We start from the raw sequence: 15,222 nt of genomic DNA, 5'->3' as shown, positions 1-15,222 counted from the left end.
GCAGAATCACAGGCAAAGCCAGAGAAATCACCTGAGACCTGCCTCTAATTACCCACAAGCAGGCCTGGGATTATTTTGTAAATTACACCAGCGTGGCATTTTGAGTCTATAGTTGGGATGGGCTCTGTAAGCACAGGAACGGATAGGGTGGTACCTGGGAGGGAGAGGAGGTAGGATTATTTTGGAATTTGAAGAATTTTTGGTCTTTGTCCATGGTGCCTTGTTTGCAAACACACTGCTTGAATTTTCCTTCCTATACATCTCACACAAGTTTACAGTGGGTGGGATCAACACAAGCCTGTTCCTGGAGCCGGCGGAAAGGTCAGATGAGGGACCCTGTGCAGAATTTGAAAGGGAGTCTTGACATTTTTCACTGGAATCCCTTAATAGCAAATCTTTAAGCAAAGCAACAGAACAGAAGTCCATGCGAAATGTGTCAAATGCCTGTGTGTGTGGGAAGACGTCTGCGAGTTCTGCAAGCTTCTGCATTTAAAGACAGTGTGCTGTTGTGAGATGGGGGAGGGGTGAAACAGAGTCGCTTCCATAAGCAAGTGACCATATACAACCACCAGATAGCATCTCATTTCCAGTGCCACAGAAACACTTTCAGACATCAGCATCATTTGAACAGATGAAGAGAGGTTTTCTAATAAAATATATAAGCGGATGTCTGCCACAGCTGCTTGTGTATATTGTTGGTTTAATCAAAACCAACCCCCCTCCACTGAATTAATAGTCCATCTATCTATATAATTTCTTACACTCATGCTTGTCCTCGTCGGTCTCCATATGCACTATAAACAAAGGATCTTTGAGTGGAAGAGCCTCATTGCTCATCCAGCTGACCTTAGACACCCAGAGCCCCTCCTCCAGCTGAGAAACACTCTCAGCATTCTGCTGCAAGCCCAGGCACCTCAGGGAGATGGGAAAGATTAAATGAGACCACTCTCGCTACATAACACAAATCCAGTTCCTGGAAACGCTTTCCATAGGCATGAGTTTAGACTAGAGGAAGGGAGGAGTGAGAAGAGGAAAGCAGAACAAGAGGAAGGCAGAGAAAGAGGCACATGGGTGAAAAAGAAAAGAAGAGGGTAAGAGAGAGAGAGAAAAAAATACTAGAAAGTCAAACGAAAACTGTTGCCCTACATTAGGACAGTGTGAAAAGTTCTGGAAAAAGCAATGTTTCATAGCTGAGCCTTTTACAAAACATTTACTGGATGGTCGACTAGTCATCCAGTAAATAAATTTGATTTATATTTTATATTTATAAACTTATAAGACTAGATTATCGGGATATGCTGGTCCTTTGCTGGTTTATGCTGGTCCTTGACCAGCAAAGGACCAGCATAAACCAGCTAAAACCAGCATCCCAGCACCAAAACATACCTAACCAGCATATGCTGTTTTTTTCAGCAGGGAAGGCATCAGCAACTGGCGATATCTCTAACTATCGTCGATACACGATACTATCGTCTACAACCCTAACTTGGTGGTTCTTCAAGATCTTGACTGTAGCCTATTTCTACTGGGTTTTTTTTTCAATATAGTTAATTTAGAGTTAGTTTCATTTCTACAAATGGTGCAAATTCTGCTAGATTATAGATAAAGATTCCCATTCCCCTGCCATTCTGTGATCGGCAATCGGCAGATCATGATCTTGGTGATCGGTAATCGGCCCCAAAAATGCTGATCGGAGCATCTCTACTGATAATACAGTGACATCCCTACTGAATAAATAACAATAAAGCATTTAATACTAAATCGATCCTTTTAAATGCTAAAAGTAAATTTTGCCATCATAATATAACAAGTAAGCCAACAAGTAGCAGAATGATTATAAAAGCTGCCCTGTTGAACACTGAAAAAAAAAGCCATATTTTTACCATAACAATGTAAATAAAAAACATTTTCTAAATGCATTATGTATTCAATACTTCACATTACACTACATCTCAAAAAACAAGTAGCTTTTCAACTCACTGTTGTAGCTATTTGAGAGTCTGCACTTAAATTACTGCTGCACAAACACACGCAAAGCATTCGGTATAAACCACTTTATTACTGTATCTGCCTTGCTAACAGCGAATGCAAACTACACCTATTCACTCTGCTTAAACGTGCACTCACAAAAAACCCCCATTTTCCTCTGACCTTGGCCACGTGATGTTTTCCTGAGCTGTAAAGCCTTTCCCTCCCCCTTCACTGAAGTCCAATCTAAACCACAGCAGACACACGGCCTGCAGATCAGCATTGAGTTGCAAACACACGAGCCCACATTCCTGCACACTATCTCTCTCTCATCCTCACTCTCCACACTAAAGCCATATAACGGCAGGACCACATGATTTCAGCTGCATTCCAGTGCTGTTGTTTGAAGAGGGATAACAGTCCTCATGACCTTTAGGAAAATAAATGAGGGAGCTGAGCTTACTGATGCAGAGAAAACAATGTGCAATTGGAAGAGGGAAAACGTAATTAAACAAAAAAAACCTATAGAACTGCTCACTATATAGATGACCAACCTAAGCACAGACAGCAAAATCAGTAGGCAAGACAGTCTTCCTCAAGCTTCTTTGAGAGAATGTGCTTCTACATCCAAACACAAGCACATGGTTGGCAGGCAGGGTTTAGAAATTCCATACAGCCCTCATCAACTGTAGGATTAGAGATAGCATTAGGGTACATTGTCATGTGATTTTACCAATAAGGAACATGAGTCTCACAATGTATTATCAGTATCGGTATTATCAATATCGTTTAAAAACTGTTGCAATATCATCGTGGTCACATGATGTGATATTATGGGTCTTCTGTGCAAAAAGTTTTTAAAATACATTTAAACTTCTTATTCTAACATAAAAAGTATTCAAAGTTGTGTTTTGGGCCATTATGCTTTGGCACAGTATCTGTCAAACAAACTAAAACAGAAAGCACAATGTTGCTTAATCCCTTCATCAAGTCAGTTTTCGCTGCTCGTTTCAACGCGAAGCGCGGACTTCGTTCATGCAATTAGTTTGTGATCCAGTGTTTTCCACATCTCAGAACGGCTCAGTTCACAGTGAATGCAGTGAACTTACTTACTGCATGTACTGAGAGTTTAGCATGCATTTGAGAATGCAACTGGGGCCAGCTACCCTTTATTTTCATGGCAGATGATTACAGCATTTCTCGTTTTTGTAAGCCTATTTTTACTGAAGCTGGAGTTTTCCTTCAAAATAAAAGCTCTACTGCCATTTCCGTCAAAATAAAATCTTAAAAGTGCAGTATGAATTGCTGACAGCTAGCTGTTTAAATGGGTAATGTTACCACAGTAAAAATTCAAACTATCTTTCTCAAGTGTAGAAATTACGAAAGTATTGTCATTTCCTTACTGTGTTGTGAAGCAAAATAATATACCTATGAAATATTCATTTTCATTTATCTTACAGTGCAATTGTTTTACAATATACGGCTATTACTGTCATAGGGATAACAATTACATATTCTAATTTGTTTGGCTTCCTAAAACACCAGTTTGAATGTAATTTAAAATGAGACAGTATACCACAAATAAAAATGGGTTGAGTCCCCTTTAAAGTTCAGGTACAAGTAAATTCACTGACTTTTTTCTGACTTAAGTTTTCTTAGTTAAGAACTCTCAAAGTGCAATTTAACTTTAAAATGTACAAAATTTTCATTTTTTCCCCAAGTCTTCATTTGTCTTTTTTTTTTTTCAAATATCACATAAATATTGAGAGGGTGCTCGCTGCAGAGCCATATGGGAGGAGCTGGAGGTAATGGGTGGAGATAGACACCTAACCACACCCTAACCCTACCCCTTACCCTATCCCTAACCTTAACTCCACCCATTTGTTCACTCAGAGGTGGAGCTGGACATCAAGAGAGGTGGAGCTGGAGGCCATTTGGCTCTGCAGTGAGCAGTACTTGTAAATATTGCATCGTAGACTTCATATCATAGCATTTTTCCATTTTAAGTCCACCGACATTAATCTACTCTCCTGTCTGATTTGTTTGTTGGACAAAAATGGCAGATTTGGCATTATGATTGGTCAGATCACCTGTCAATCAGACTCAGTACGCAGCCTTACGTGTCAAAACAAACAGCACAAGGCATCAGTGATTCTAGAGCAACTCTAGTACTGCATTATGACAGCCAACTCTTCTCAGTCACTCTAGCAAAAGACAAAACCCAGAAAAACTTTTGGTATTTTTGCCGATAACCAACACATATGGCTAAAATGAATAGGAAAATACTTCTAGAACAAAGGCTTCTGAAAAAATGTGCAGGTACTGTTCCTCTCTATAGTATTATGTTATTCTGAACATATCCAGGAAGTGAAGAGACTGGGCTGCACATCAGTTCCTGACAGACTCACCTGCTTTCCTAAGACCAGCACATCGTGAACTTCTACTAAGAAGGCCGGCACGCATTACAGCTTTACAGCTGGCAACCATAAAATCACTTATCTTTGTGTGCATGTTAAATAAACATCCCTCTAGGCTTGACTGACTGTGAAAACTTGTGTTTCACCTCAGTCATGCTGTCACAGAGGTTTACGGGCTTGCATGAACGCTATGGCATAAAACACACAAACATGCACCAGTGAATAAACAGCCTGAGGAATTACTCATCCAACTCTAACATCTGAATGATTCAGGTCCTGAGAGAGACAACCACACCACCAATCAACCTCCAAAGCACTGCCTACGATGACGACAATTTGGTATTCGGCGGGCTCAACTGAATGACTTTGCTGGCAGGCGTGTGGTGGCGGCCAGTACTATTTCTGGCAGCAGTTAAAAAAAAAGTAATAGAATAAAGCAATGATTCTCAGCTCGTGAACAGACGCCTCAATAACAATTAGGAGAGACGCGGGACAGCAAAACCAAATCAAGCAACGGGAAGAGGGGGCGTAGTTCGGACAAAACCATATCAAATGTGATTGAGTTTAGAGCTTCTATCAGATTTCAAAGGGGAAGCCTGCTGAGAGCTCCGTCTGACATAGTTTGGCCGAACCAGCCAAAATACCGGAGGCTGTAGAGTTTATTAAATGGACATGCCATGCAGCAAACTGAAAATCGAATCTACATGCAAAGTCTCTGCTTCTCTGTGAACTCAATGGAAATCTTTACAACACTCAAGCTGAGGCACTGAACTTCTTTTCGCAAGAATATGAGAACCAAAAACATTGGGAAAATAAGAGAACCTTGTTTGATTTTGGTCCACAGAAAGAGGAAAGACGACATTCTCCATGATATGGGTCTCACCATTAAAGTACACAACGGACCTTTTCACATCTATTTATTTCATAAAGTATTTCATAAAACATCACAGTTGGGTAAACGTCTATGGCAGTGAATGGAAGACGACATTCCCATTTTCTAAATTAGCAGAAGAAAAACTCCTGTAGGATTTACAATGCTATGACCACTGAAACGCGTCAACACAGTCTGTGAAAAAGGTCCGTAACAGCTGGGAGCTCAGTGGAATGCCTTCATAACAATGGAGACTGCCAGCTTCATGTCTAAACCCAGATGTGGCCTTTCATCTGGACTAAGCAGGTCCTCACTGGGGACTTCAGAGAGTCATGAACATTGTGCTACAGTTCAGATGAGTTTCATATAACACCATGTGAAGATCTTTAAATCATCTTTACCAGAAATTCAACAGCTGTCCTTTGTAAACATTACAACACTTACTGAAAAATGAGAAATCTCACCTGAAGGCATCTCCAACAGTTACGATCTCCACTTCACTGTCCGTGGAGGTCACGTTGATCTCCTCGCTGGCAGGCACTGCAGGTGCAGGAGTCGCTTCGATCACAACCACATCCTCATCCAGGACACCTGATAGATAACATAGATATTAGGCTCATTATTGCTAACATTCAAGCAACAATACACTAAAATCTACTTGCATTCAAAAACCTGATCTCATGACAAAAATGTACCTGTGGGTACTTTTTTGCAAAATGTGAAATACATACCGCCATGTATGTTTTGTGCCATATTTAATGTGAACTGTCCACCGAAGGGCGCTAACAGAGTGTTTGTTTTTTTCCCCGGGGTGGATAAATGCACATATGGTACATTTTATGTGAAGTTGGTTTTGTACAGGTCACCACAGATCCAGCTTAAAATGTCAATTGAGTAACGCTATAACTCTATTGCTCTGTGATGATTTAAAATAACATACCAGCTGCACTACACCTAAAGGCCGGGACACACCAAGCCGACGATTGGCCGTCTGGCCTCGTCGGGCAGTTGGTGGGCGTCGGTGAAGCGCGTCGGTTCGGTGTGTTCTGCACGTCGGCTCGCGTCGGCTTTCGTCGGGCTCGCGTCGGCCAAAGTTTGCCCGATTTGACATGTTGAATCGGCGTCGGGCTTGTCGGGGCTGTCTGGGAAAGAGAGCGCTCTGATTGGCTGTTCAGACACCGAATCAGAGCGCGTGGAGGACTTGAACGTGAAGTGACGTAACAAGCAAAGAAAATAGTCAAGAGGGAATCGGCTCGCTGTCATCATTTCGCAATTCGAAACCAACTATGGCTGTGTGGAACAAAGCTATTGAAGGCGAGCTGATCAATTTGAACCAAGACAGGCCAGCGCTGTACGACATAACCGAAAACGCTATGCAAACCGTGCGGCGGTTCTTCCGGGTTCTCTTCTTGGAATGAAAATACAGACTACTGCCATCTGCAGGTACGCCACGGTATATCTCCTCACGCATGCGCAGAAAGCACCTTCTAGTTTGCAGTCGGCTTTCGTCAGTTCGGTGTGTTCGAGCTCAGTTTAATCGCCCAGACGCCCACAGACGCAGCCGACTAGAGGCGACAAGACGGTCGGCTTTCGTCGGCGCTAGTTGGTTGGCGTCGGGTTGGTGTGTCCCTGCCTTAAATCTACTCGACAGTATAAACAAAAGCAAATGTGATATAAAAACGCGATTACAAGCATGCCGTTTTAGCTTGTTTTGGGATCTCTCATCTTTCAGCTCTTTCATCGTGAGTTTTTCCACAGGATTCGTATGCAAGTCCAATTCCATGCCGGCTAAGCTTTGAGCAAGCTTGTTACTTCCGGAAAGCAAAAAACATGGAGCTGTAATCATAACTGTATACGAAAACGATTACAAGTGCCCACCGTTTTACCGCCTCTAGTGTTCTTTTCTGTTGGAAACTGCAGTGATATGTACAATACTTGCTGGTATGTATTTTGCGTTTAGCAAAAAAGTTCCCACAGGTACGTTTTCATCATGAGACCAGGTACGCATTCAAATATACATGAAGAAGAGATGTAACCAATAAGAGCCAATAAGAACTCATTTTACTTATTTATTAGACATGTTTGTATAGCCTGAATGAAACCATTATTTTCAGGCCTCTATGATTTACTCCGCATGTTTGCTTCAGCTGAACTTGCACCTGCACTGGTACTAAGTTGCTCTTTTGGTTCACATGGCCTTCAACATGTTCTTTTGATAAAAACAACAAATAACCAATCTGCTACACAATTAAAATATGTTTTGACAAACAAGTTAGCACTCTGCCACCTATACAAAGAGAACAGAATTGTCCATTTACGGTAATTTTTGGTCCAACCTTACCAAACATCAAGCTTTCGACAAGTACTTGAAAAACAAAAATCATCATATTCCCAATACAGCATCAAATGATGTGTGTATCTTATTGCTTGTGGTTTGTGAACACTGAAAATCTTCAAATCACTTATGTTTGCAACTACGAACACATCCTAAACTTGAATCAGTGAGGGGCCTGTTCTATGGTAAATGTTTATTTTTGAAGTATAACCAACATACATCTATATTTAAATGCCCAACAGGATCCCTGCAGGTTTTATAATGAGAAGCACACATCCACACTACCATCAAAGAGATCAGTGGTCATCTTCAGCCTCAATCTGTACTTTCATAGTGTTATCTGAGCTTCCCAAGTCTTCTGAAAGCTACACTAGGCCCCACTCATTAATCTAGAGCAGAGGCAATATCAGCCTCAGTAGCTACAGCTGTTTAATTGATGATGGTTTGGTGCAGCAGTGAAGCCAACCAATGCTTCAGGCAGGCGTGCTTATGTGTGTGCCGGGGAAGCTAAATGTAGGTCAGTCAAAGATGTGCTTTGCAGTGTGCCGGCACAGGCTTTTGTAGTACAATCACTCATCTCTCTTCTGATTGGCTCTGCTGCTTGACTTCTCATTCCTTCTTTAACTCGAGCTCTGCCTGGATTTGGTGTCAAGAGGCCCAGGGTGTGTTCAAAATAAAGCTCACAAGCATAGCTGGTACATGTCTCAGTGCGACTGACAAACAACTTCTCAAGCTCCATTTTCAACAGAAAATGACATCCAGAAATACATGAAAGAGACATCTGAAAAGCACTGATGTGAATTACTGTGGAGCCATGACCCTCATACAGTTTTCAATAAAAGATATAAAAAGACTTAATAGAAGCTTGATTCATGTTATCTGCCTTCCTGCCATAATTTCTTAAAGTTCTATTAATCGTGGTTTTTTGAAAGGCAGTCAGACTTTGAGCATCATGGCACTAGTTAGCATGTACACCTGCACTACATACTAAACACAACTACTTCAGCACTGTAAGGTTGTTGTGTCGTACTACATGTGTTAGGCATGTTTGTGCACTGAGGCAGAAGCTTGTGGCTCGGGAGATTCGTCGTCATTCTCTGGGGTGTGTTGTTAAGGTCGGCTCTCCCACTGAGTGCTGCTGCTTAGCACCCCGCTCTTACCCCGTTCCCCACGCTGCCCACAAGAAATGAGCATACTGCCAAACATAGCTACAACTTACAGCAGTAAACACACAACCATACATTATATGTGCACTATGAAGTAGGGCTGGGCGATATGGCAAAAATTGAATCTCGATCATTTTTTCCCCATATTGAACGATAACGATATATATTTCGATATAAGCTGTTGATGTTGCCAGCTTTAAAAGGGTATCCCAACAATGACTGAAGCCACAAAAAATAAAGGTTTCATTAAATTACATTTTAAAGTATAGTTTATTAACAAAGACAGATTACATATTTGGCCTTAAAAATTAAAACAACTTACTAAAATAAATTAAAAAATAAAAGTTGTGACAAAGTATGGTAAATGAGAGTAAATGTACAAAATGTAAACAAAATTATTGTAAAAAAACAATTTGTAACACAATTAGACCACAGTGTCTGGCTTTAAGAGGCAGATCAAATGTGCAAAACATAAAATTTTACAACTTCTAATTAGTGAACACAATTTGTACAACTTTCACATTATTGTCTTATTTATTTATTTGTTTATTTTTACCAGGAAGACTACTCTGTCAACAGTGTCTGGCTTTAAGAGGTATCATTAGTGACAAAATGTGCAAAATGTAAACAAAAATATACAACTTTTTTAAATATGGCTCGGATGTGCGGCTGGACCATAGGTCGGTGCAGGGCTCGAAATTAACTTTTTTACTTGGTAGCACTGGTGCTCCTAACTTCAAAAGGTGACTTCCCAATGAATGTTAAGGAGCACCACAACTGTCAATTGAGCAGATCAGCTAGCACTCATCCGACATTTCTTTTTAGTAATGCACCTTCTTGACTTTTCATGAATGGCCAATGTTTTGCAAGCAAATGGGCTGATTCGGTTTATTTATTTTTTTAAATTTATTTTACGCCTTAAGCATGGGACAAGAATGAATGAAAATATGAGTACAAGATGATTATTTTCTCTATTATATGTCGAGCTATTTAAATTAGAGGCAACCACTGCATTTTTAAACAATCTACACTACAAATAACAAAAAATAAATTACACAGTTCTTTCTTAATCGAATTAAGTGCAGGCAATAAATGCAGTCATAATCAAAGTAGGCTACTCTCTAAATATTTAAGTGCAAATAGAGACCAAATTTTTCAAATCATGATACAGAGTAATAGGCTACTACACAACCTATTAGAGCCCACTTTCTAATAACACCCCAGATATGTTATGTAGCCTAATTTGCGTGCATTGTGGAGTCGCTCTCTAAACATGGGGTATTAAAATTGCTTCTCAATGCGAGTGCGCGTTTTGCTTTCGGTTTCAGTTTTAACAATCGCGCGAAACTCTGCGGTGCTGAGCGAGCATTTTATAATAAAAAAATTAAAGTGGAGGGGACACAAAAAAGGATTTTGAAAAGTGTCACCAGTGGAAATTACGTCCCTACGTGAGTTGAACACTGCCACTGAGTGATCGTCTGATGTGAATGCTGCGTTGGACAGGAAGCTACAGAATTGCATCTGACAGAATGTGCGCTGTAGCACTAAATATATTAGACTACGCTTCTTCAAAAACAGAATGAAGATACCTTTTATTTGTCCACAATCAAAAATCGTCATATCGTACATCCCTAATTGCAATGCAGTTTGTGCAAATCTGCAAAAGAGGTTGGTTGAGGAAAAAAAGCGGAGCGCAGTGTCGGTGACAAGCGGTGATAGACGGCTAATATCTAAAATCATTAAAGTTAAGAATGTAACGATGATTAAATGGGTATGTTGGAGAGAACGGCGAGGCTGTCACTGTATCAGCTCACAGCAGTCTGTGCAGTAGGCTAGCGAAAGTCTTCTAAAGAAATGCAAACAAGTCCATCCAGAACAATTTCTCGCACTCGCACTCGCACAAATGCTCCCAAATGTAATTTGAGGTCGCGTAGATTAAACTTTGGGAGCATACACGACCAAAACGGTCGCAAGTTTGAGCCCTGGGTTGCAAAGTATCTCACGGTCCTTCATACAGAGACAGTGCGGTTTTGTAAAAGTATTTTCTGCAGGGAGTTCGTACCAAGTTTGCTTCAGAAAGTGCGGTAGGAAATGAACTTTGTACTTTGACGTGCAAGCGCACGCTGCATGCTGATGGGCTGTTGTCGCATATTTCTGCTGTGTGATTGGCTCTTACATTAATCCATATCGAGCAAAAAATGTCTACAGCTCATCATCGTTATCAAAATAATATTTATCGCGATTCGATATGATATCGTTTATCGGCCCAGCCCTACTATGAAGTTACAATTCTGCAATCCTCTGTGAATGTATTACCACAAACAAGCTCTTTGTAATAATACCTTGGTTAGAGAGATAATTAGACTTGTAAATAAGTAAATGACAATGTCTTTCGGTTCGGCACACATGTGTAATAAACAAATGGAGTGTTGTTTTAACTACTGCATATGCATAACTACTTTGGATGTAATTTGAAACTCCGAGTTTCTCCCCTAGAAGAAGGAGATGTTACAATAACATTCATACATTATGTTTAATATGTATATATTTTATATCAATATACTTTATTGTTGTTATTAATGTATATAAAAAGGGGCTTTCCCACTGGAGGAACCTTTTTGTAATCTTAGAACTATTGGAGAAAGTTCACTCTTTTTGGCGTGTTCGCACCACAGGAACTAGGAACATATTTAGTTCCTAATTCTAGGAACTAAACTAGTTCCTACTTCAGAGTAGGGTCTAACACCGTGCTCTAGACAAGGTTGAAGGTGGGAACATCTGAACTGAAATGTCCTACTTCAAACCTCAGTAAATTCTGTCAGTCACACGTTACGTTAACATACTGACCTCTTGTTGTTGGCATGACACAACAAGAGCATTGTGTTTTTTGTCAATGAACACAAATAAAACGGACAAAAAAAATAAAAAAATGCTGCCATTCGCTTTGAAAACAGCTGATGAAAAGAAAAAATGTAATGTATTATTTTATAAACCTAATGTGTAAAGTTCTTAAAGGGATAGTTCACATAAAAATGAAAATTAGCCCATGATTTACTCCATCCTTGGTGTATATGACTTCCTTTATTCGGACAATTCCAATCAGAGTTATATTAAAAATAGTTCTGACTCCTCTAATCTTTATAATGGCAATGGACAGGTGTTTGAACAGTCCAAAACAAGTCCAATAAAGCACATCCATCCATAATAAAAAGTGCCTCACACGACTGTGGGGGGTAAATAAAGGCCTCCTTTAGCCAATCAGTGTGTTTTTGTAAGAAAAATATCCATATTTAAAACATAATAATCACTTTAATCTAGCTTGCACTAACAGACATACACAGAAGCCGTTCCAGGTGGATAATGTATAAAGTATGTGTAGCACATGCACCTGTGAGTCTTGCGAAAACCAACTTTTTTTTTTACAGGAGCAATGGAAGCAAAGTTTCCTTACTTTACCAAAGAAAAACCAGCTTCATCTTGGCTTATATCAAAATCCTCCAACATTTTTCTTTACAAATCTTTGTTTTATAGTTCTTATTTGAGACCAGCTTTTTGTTTTGCTTTCTCCATTGCGCGTCCGCGCTTGTCACATCTCAGTGGCTACGTAAGATAGAAAAAGGTGATCATTACGTTTTAAATATGGATATTTTTCTTAGAAAAACACATCGATTCACTACAGGAGGCCTTTATTAACTCCCTGGAGCCATGTGAGGGACTTTTTATTATAGATGGATGCGCTTTATTGGACTTGTTTTGGACTGTTGAAAAGAAACACCCGCCCATTGCCATTTTAAAGCTTGAAAGAGACAGAACAATTTTTAATAGAACTCCGATTGGATTCGCCTGGAAGAAGGAAGTCATATACACCTAGGATGCCTTGAGGGTGAGTAAATAATGGGCTAATTGTCATTTTTGGCTGAACTAACCCTTTAGGTTTGACAGAAGGTAGCTCCACACTATGCTCACTGTTTTTTTCTCAGCCTCAATAATATGTAACAATACAAGTTGTCATAGGAGATTTTTTCTTTTCGTACTCTTTTAATTACGTAAATTGTGTGCTTACATTCAATCTCCATTATTACAAAACGCATGACATACAACAAAAACAGCTCTGATCCCAGCGTCCTACATTCACTAGTTGTTGACATTTGTATGTGTTGCGAATAAAAAAAGAAGTCCCTGTCGACCACTTAAGAGTTCCTGCTGCCGGTGCGAATGCAACCAGGAAAACGGCCCGAGAGGTAAACTGGTTCTCTAGGAACCACCATGCTGGCTAGTTTCCTAGAACTGAGTTCTTAGAACTATGCAGTGCAAAAGCCTCTAAAATTAGTGGAGGACAAAGAGTGAGCTGCTCCATGAGACATGCTTTATTTTAAGTGCTTCAAAAAAACTAAGCATACCATTTAATAAAACGAAACAATGTTTTGTTCTCCCCCTGCTGTACCAAAAATCGGGAATTTAAAACAGAAGAACATACAAAACCATCATTTTTGTATACGATTACACCCTTAAAAGTGATGTAACATGGCAGCAGGGATGGAAATTAACTTTGTCCACCGGCCAGTGTGACTGGTGGATTTCAAAATCTACCAGCCACTAAATGTTTTTACCAGCCACTTTATGTTTTTAACCAACAATGTGTAGCTGCATGTGAAAATTAATACTACAAGATCTACTATACTTGAGCAGTTTATTTAATCTCAAGTCTCAATAAAATACTGACATTTTCACCGAATTTTTCTATCATGATACAGAGCTATCTTCACAACTACACAACTTATAGCCCACATACTATAATAGCCTAGATATTTTATGTAGCCTAATTTGTGCGCATTGGGGAGTCGCTCTCTAAGCGCAGGGTATTAAAGTTGCTTTTGAATGTGCGTGCGCGTTTTACTTTTGGTTTCGTTTTTACTATAGCGCGAAACTCTCGGCAGCATAGAGCGTGCATTCTAAAATACAAGAGATTACCAAAACCATTTGGGCGGACACCAACGGGATTTTGAAAAGCATGTCCCCAGTGGAAATTACGCCCCGTGTGAGTGGAACTCTGCCGCCGAGTTATCATCTGATGTGAATGAATGCCGCGTTGTACATACATATATTGAGAAAGACGCGCCATGAATTGCATCTGACAGAATGTGCGCTGTAGCACGAAATACAATATATTTCTTCAAAAGCAGATTGATCTTTTTAACAGACCTCTTAACGCCTGTGATGTATCGCCACATTTTTTTGAAGGTGTGCCTCCGCTAAAAAGTGTCCGCCGTCGTCGTCGTCGTCTTCTTCTTCGTGTATTTTAACAGCAGTTCGCAACCAACGTTAAGGTGCATTACCGTCTCACGCCGTCCGGTTAAAGTATGTTATTTTTATTTACCCGCCACGGTGGCCGGTGGGTGAAGCGAGTTTATCTGCCACAACACAAAATCACCCGCATTTGGCTGGTGCTAATTTCCATCCCTGCATGGCAGGCCTCCTCCTTCTGCAGAACTAGAGTAAGGAATGGCCCATGAAAAGCTCTGGGGAGTTGTAGAGCTGCTCTGATCTCATCCACTCATTTCCAATGAAAATCTCTGTTTTCCAACCTGATAACTCTTAATTTAGTGAGCCAACTCAAAAAACTTATATGAAAACTAGCGTTTATGTTAAAAATGTTTTGTTTATGTTTTTTTTTTTGTAATTTTACAAGTACCATTTGTAGCCAAATAAATTCTACATTTTCATCTATATTCATTAACAATACAATTAAAAAAAACAACATGAAATGTTCACTTCCATGACTTACAAGCTTGGAAGGAATTTTAAAACTTCCAGATATTTCATCTCAACCAATTTATCTGCCTTTTTTGACTGCTACTGATATTTAAGCAGACTACTCAAATGTACACCTGTAAACATGCTGGCATGGAGGAGTGGCAGGAAGAGAGAGAAAGAGAGAGAGATACAGAAACAGATGAAGCACTAGACCACTAATTATGTATGGCAGGTCCTCTGCTGATGCATGCTTAGCTGCAGATATTTTAAAACACATTTTAGTGATTTTATGGGTATGATGTGTGTATGTTAGGGCTGTCAAAATTAACGCGTTAATAACTGGTTAACGCAAATTCATTTTAATGGCACTAATTTTATTAACGCGCGATTAACGCAGCGCACATTTTCTGTTTGTGTTTGACCCACTACCTAGCAGTTAAAGAAATGGATGCACAACGTTGCCAACCTAGCGAAAAATATCTAGCAACAATACATAAACACATAATTGGACAAACCTATAGTTTCTGAGGCTCTCCAGTTTTGCCGAATTAGTGCGAGGTATCCCAATGCGCGTGCACCTCCCTCTCTTTATATCTGTGTCTCCTCTGTGCTTGAAGTGGGCCGGTACGCAGGCACGTCTGTATTTTATCCTTTTGCGTACTTGCGTACCGGTACTTCTGCCATATTTAATGAATGCAAGAGGAGTCGGTC

General features: G+C 40.0%; 1 protein-coding gene across 1 annotated transcript in view; it reads right to left on the bottom strand.

The window, feature by feature from the left end:
- The window catches only part of rnf111 (ring finger protein 111), a 60,172-nt gene that overhangs the window by 32,482 nt on the left and 12,468 nt on the right, over positions 1–15,222 (bottom strand). The window contains exon 3 of the mRNA XM_073836619.1: positions 5,721–5,847. Within this exon, the coding sequence (XP_073692720.1) occupies positions 5,721–5,847 (127 nt within the window). The remainder of the gene's footprint in view (positions 1–5,720; positions 5,848–15,222) is intronic.

Source organism: Garra rufa, chromosome 3 (assembly GCF_049309525.1).
Source record: "Garra rufa chromosome 3, GarRuf1.0, whole genome shotgun sequence".
NCBI lineage: Eukaryota > Metazoa > Chordata > Actinopteri > Cypriniformes > Cyprinidae > Garra > Garra rufa.
This window is presented reverse-complemented; position numbering and strand designations above follow the sequence as displayed.